The 4907-nt window shown below is 36.1% G+C and overlaps 1 protein-coding gene across 1 annotated transcript; it reads right to left on the reverse strand.

The window, feature by feature from the left end:
* Positions 1-1672: 1672 nt before the first annotated feature.
* On the reverse strand, positions 1673-4907 carry LOC132189924 (putative disease resistance RPP13-like protein 3; the record flags this gene model as incomplete). The annotated part of the gene is given in 2 exon segments (XM_059604767.1): positions 1673-2039; positions 2205-4907. A coding segment is annotated over 1 exon segment (2607 nt). The 3' UTR covers positions 1673-2039; positions 2205-2246.

Genomic DNA, 4907 nt, shown 5'->3' on the forward strand with positions numbered 1-4907 from the left:
AAAAAAAAAAATCCAATAAAATATTCAAATGAATTAAAACATAAAATCTTATTGATGTGATACCTATTATATTTCAATAGAAATAAACTTTCTAAAGAAACAAACATAAAAATAATCAATTTACTGTCGTGAAAAATTTATACATAGATACACAAAGATAAATCCAAGCAACAAAATTTTCAATTAAATAAAACCCCTAGATGGAATCCAATATAGTGCAAAAATGAACAAAATCTTTTTATTTTATAAATACCTAATAAAACAAAATATTGCACTCAGCATTTAACGCGATCAAATTATCTCTTTAGTGTTTCAAAAGAGTTTCTATTCTTTTTTTTTTGCACAAAAATCAAATAAACACACTATAATCTTCCATTAGCCCATTAAAAATTCAAACAATTTATTATCTTAATTCAGAAGTTGAAATTTTCGTCAAAGACAAACTGAAAAATAAATAAATAAATCAACAACCTACAAATACAGTTAATACTAAATTATAATTGTTTAGAGACGGTTGTGTTATTCTTATTAAGGATTCGTTTGAGATTGCAATTTTAATAAGTACGATTTTAAAAATAGATTTTTTTTAAAATTGTGTTTTCGAAATGTTAAGAATAAGAATTACTTCGGGATTGAGTTTTTAGGTTATTATTGTAAAAAAAAAAAAAAAAAAAAGGTTAATTCTTGAAGTTGTAGTTTTTTCTCAAATAAAAAACATACACATGGAAGATTAAGAAGAAGAATTATTTTAGGTTGAATTTTTAGGCTGTTATATTTGAAGTGTTGAGAGAGAGACGTGGGAAGAGAGAGAGATAGGAAGAAAAAAAAAAAAAAAAGTTAAATCGGTGAGAGAAAAAAAAAATCCAAAATAATTTAGAGATCTTTATTTTGTAGATTATCTATTATTAATCAAATTGCTTTTCAATGGCTTATTATTTAGAAAAAAAATAATTCTAGAAATCTCCTAACAGTCGAGTAATTCTAGAAATCTCTCTTGTGTCATTAAAAAAATGAAATAACTTTTAAAATTATCATTTGATTAAAATTTAATAATAATTAATTTTAAAAATTATATCATTTTTAAAACAAAAAAATGACACAAAATAAACCTGTAACAGGGTCACTTGGGGGAGGGACTTTCAACCCCTTCAAAAAGTCCTAATCATAGGCAGCACAGCGCACTCGTACCAAGGAAGTGTATGCGCTTGGGCGCCCACCCAAGGCCACTAGGATCGGGCAACATTTTCTTACTGTCATATTTTTTAAAATTTATTTTTTCTAATGATTATATTTTTAAAAATTCAACTTCACACGATCTTATAAATATGGCATCTCTGAATAGTATTTTCCTAAGTAGATTGATAATTGTGATGAAAGTTACGTGGTTAAGTAAAGTTTTTTTTTAAGAAAAATATTAATTTTATAATTTGCTACACGTTATTAGAGGGTGTTAGCCTTTTTATTTTATTTTAGTGTGACTAATGTGGATTCTGATTATATGCTAACACCGTGCGGGAAGTTGTAGACTAGTTTTAAGTCCAATGTTTACTCACTAACATATGAATTCAAAGTTCTCCAGAGTGTCACATTGGTATTCTTCATAATTTTTTTTTTACATGTTCGCACAAAATAAAAGAGAAAAGGGACGTAAATTACCTCCGCTTCATCCTTCATCCTTAAACCTTAAATGGAAGCAAAAACAGTGTCGTAAATTATTAAAATTCATTTAAATGAACATTCCAATGTTTCCATCTCCTTTTGTTTTTGTTAGAAACCCTCTGATTCCTTAGATAACTTCAATAATCACCGACAACAAAGTACGTGAAACCACAAAAAGTGGGAGGAGAATACAGAATGAGAAGCAGCAGCAGCAACAGAGGAAGCAAACCAAGATCGAAAAACAGCAATTGAATGTGGATCGGAAACCGTCGGTAACGCTATTCCATGCATGAACCCGATAACAAGAATTATTGAATGGGAAAGCCTTGTAACAGCAGTCGAAAGGAATTAACTTGATCATTTTCGTTTCCATCGAAATTCTGTCATCATATAATCATCATTAATGCAATAAAGACAAAGCAAGAACAATTAATTGATGACTGTATCAGCAAAATTGTGACTATTTTGTTCAGAAAAGAAAAAAACATTTGGGCACTACACTAATTGGATCAGAATCAAAAGAAAAAGGTCGAGAAAGTATATACCAGCATGCTAGCTCTCTATGAAGTCATCAGAGATACCACGGTTCATTGATAGAAGTTGTCACCTGGAAGAGGATCGATCAATAGATTGAACCCAAGATTCTTCTGTAAATTTTGAAGCGTAATTACTGATTCTATGCTGCTCCGTAAGACATCCACATCGCGCAAAGCATGCAAACTACAGAGTTCCGAAGGGAGGACGGTCAACTCAGTGCATTCTTTGATAACCAAATGCTTTAGACATGACAATGCGCCTTTCTCCTGTTTCCATTCTTTAGTTTGCAAATTTTCCAATTTCATGACTTCGAGTCGAGGGAATGAACCTTCAATCACTTCGAGGTAATTCCTAGAACACAAGCATATTCTTTGTAGTTTCATAATCAGAAGACCGGGAAGTTCGCCTAGCACTTTCATGAAGCCACTGTCATCGAAGGTCACTTCTCGTAAAGTTATTTTGGTGATTTTCGACGAAAATGAAATCGGAAAACCAGGACGCTCTGAACAACTTATAATTTTCAATGTGCGAAGATGAGGCAAGTCGATGAGACTTTTCAAAACTACTTCGTTGTTGCTATCGTCAGACGCAAAACATATTCCTAATTTCCTTATATTAGCAAGCTCAGCCTTGACAACTAGACCCACATTTTGTGGCGTAAGAGATACAGTGGAAAGGACTTGAAGGTTCCACAGAGCTTTAATTTCTGGGTCTAAATTGTTAGGAAAACTCACCGGCCCAGACATATATAGTTTCCTTAAGCGCCGCATCATCCATATCCCTTTTGGCAAACGATTCAGAAAAGTACCTTTCATGTCCAGCGTTTCTAGATTCGTGAGGTCGCAAATGGAAGTTGGAATAACTTTTAATGCATCAGATTTTATACCCAAGTACCTCAAATGGAACAATTTTCCTATGCTTGGGGTTAGGGGAATGGAGAGATTTTCACATTCGAAATTAAGCACCCGAACCAGCTTGAAGTTTTTGTGGACCCATTTCCAGTGGTTACTGTGGTTTTGATTAAAATCATTTGTCTCTTGGCCAAGAAACAACAAAGAACGGGGCAATGTAGAGTGAGAAGGGTTTGAAGAAATATATGGATCAATGCTACCTTGGATGGAAAGTCTGCGGGATTTGTTGGCAACTAAATGGTTTCCTTCCGTACGGACCTCAAGAAACTTCTCTTCTGCGCTTTGAGATATGCAAAGATCTCGTAGAAGATCATGTATATAACATGTCTTTGCTGATCTTCTGTCTGTCCTCCAGCTAGCCACTTGGATCAAGCTTCGATTAATGAGCTGCTCAAAGTAGTTTTCAGCAACATCCTCTATATCCATATTGTGAGTGTGCTGTATGAAACCCTCAGCAACCCATAGGTTGATTAATTGCCTTACAGGAATCTCAAAGCCTTCGGGGTATGCACCAAGATACAAAAAGCATGGCTTCAAGGACTGAGGCAGGTGAGTATAGCTCAAGGCGAGTATGTCTTTGCATTGAGTAAGGTGGGAATTTACTTCGATAAATTTCCTCCATGATTGCAATTCCTGCCTTTCGTTTGCTAAAATACCCCCTAATACTACAATTGAAAGTGGTAAGCCACGACAATTATTTGCAAGTTGTCTTCCCAAAGACTCTAACTCGGGACGACATTCTCCTCCTCTGAACACTTTCTTACGAAAGAGTTCCCAGCTTTCATCTTCATTAAGAAATGGGAGAAGATAGGGAGGAGTATAGCTTGCCTTTAAAGCCATAGCTTTATTACGACTAGTGATCAATATTCTACTTCCATTAGAGTTATTAGGAAATACAGATCTTACCTCATCCCAAAAATCAGTTTTCCAGATGTCGTCCATGACTACTAGGTACTTCTCCCCTTTCAAGTATTTGGACAACGTCTCTTTCAATTCACCCTCCTCCATGCCTTCGAGATTTCTTCTCAACTCATCTGATATTGGCATTTCCTTCCAAATTTTAAGCAACAGCTCTTTAGTTTTGTCACGTTGAGATACATCGATCCATGCACGGCGCCGTGCAAAGCGACTCCTGAAGTCAGTAGTGTTGTAGATCTTTCTGGCAAGAGTTGTTTTCCCCAAACCACCCATGCCGATGATTGAAATGACATCAAGCTCAGCACCGTTTGCACTAAAAAGCTTCTCCATTGCCATTAAGTTGTTATCGAAGCCCACCACGTCATCTTCTTCGACTTCTCTCCTACGTCTGTGCAATGCCTCTTCGGAATCTGCATCTCCACTAGCTTCATCTCCTTCACCGGCGTACATCTTTCTATTGTCGAAGATTTGTTTGATTTCTTTTTTGAGGCTTTCTATCCTCTTTGCTAGATCGAGCTTTTTTGCGTGGTTAGACCCATGGAACATCTTCTCCACCGCGCTCCTCCTGGTGTGATTTGAGGTGTCGAGGATGAAAGTGTCGATTACATCCTCAGCCTCGTAAGCCTTCTTCCTGATTTGGTCGATTGCCACCTTCGATATGGGATGCTTCTTCCGCTTGCCCTCGGATGTATCCAGGTAGTTAGATATGAAATCGAGCTCCCCCTGAAGTGAAGTGACTTCATCCTTCACTCCACCAACGAGTCTTGCTTGCTCATCGAGTAGCTGGACCAAGTACTGTACGACGGGAGTAAGGAGTCCGGTGGCCATTTATGCTTATCTCCCCACCCTCAAATCTTTTACCAACTCAGAAACGTTTGTTTG

This window comes from Corylus avellana, chromosome ca8 (assembly GCF_901000735.1).
Source record: "Corylus avellana chromosome ca8, CavTom2PMs-1.0".
NCBI lineage: Eukaryota > Viridiplantae > Streptophyta > Magnoliopsida > Fagales > Betulaceae > Corylus > Corylus avellana.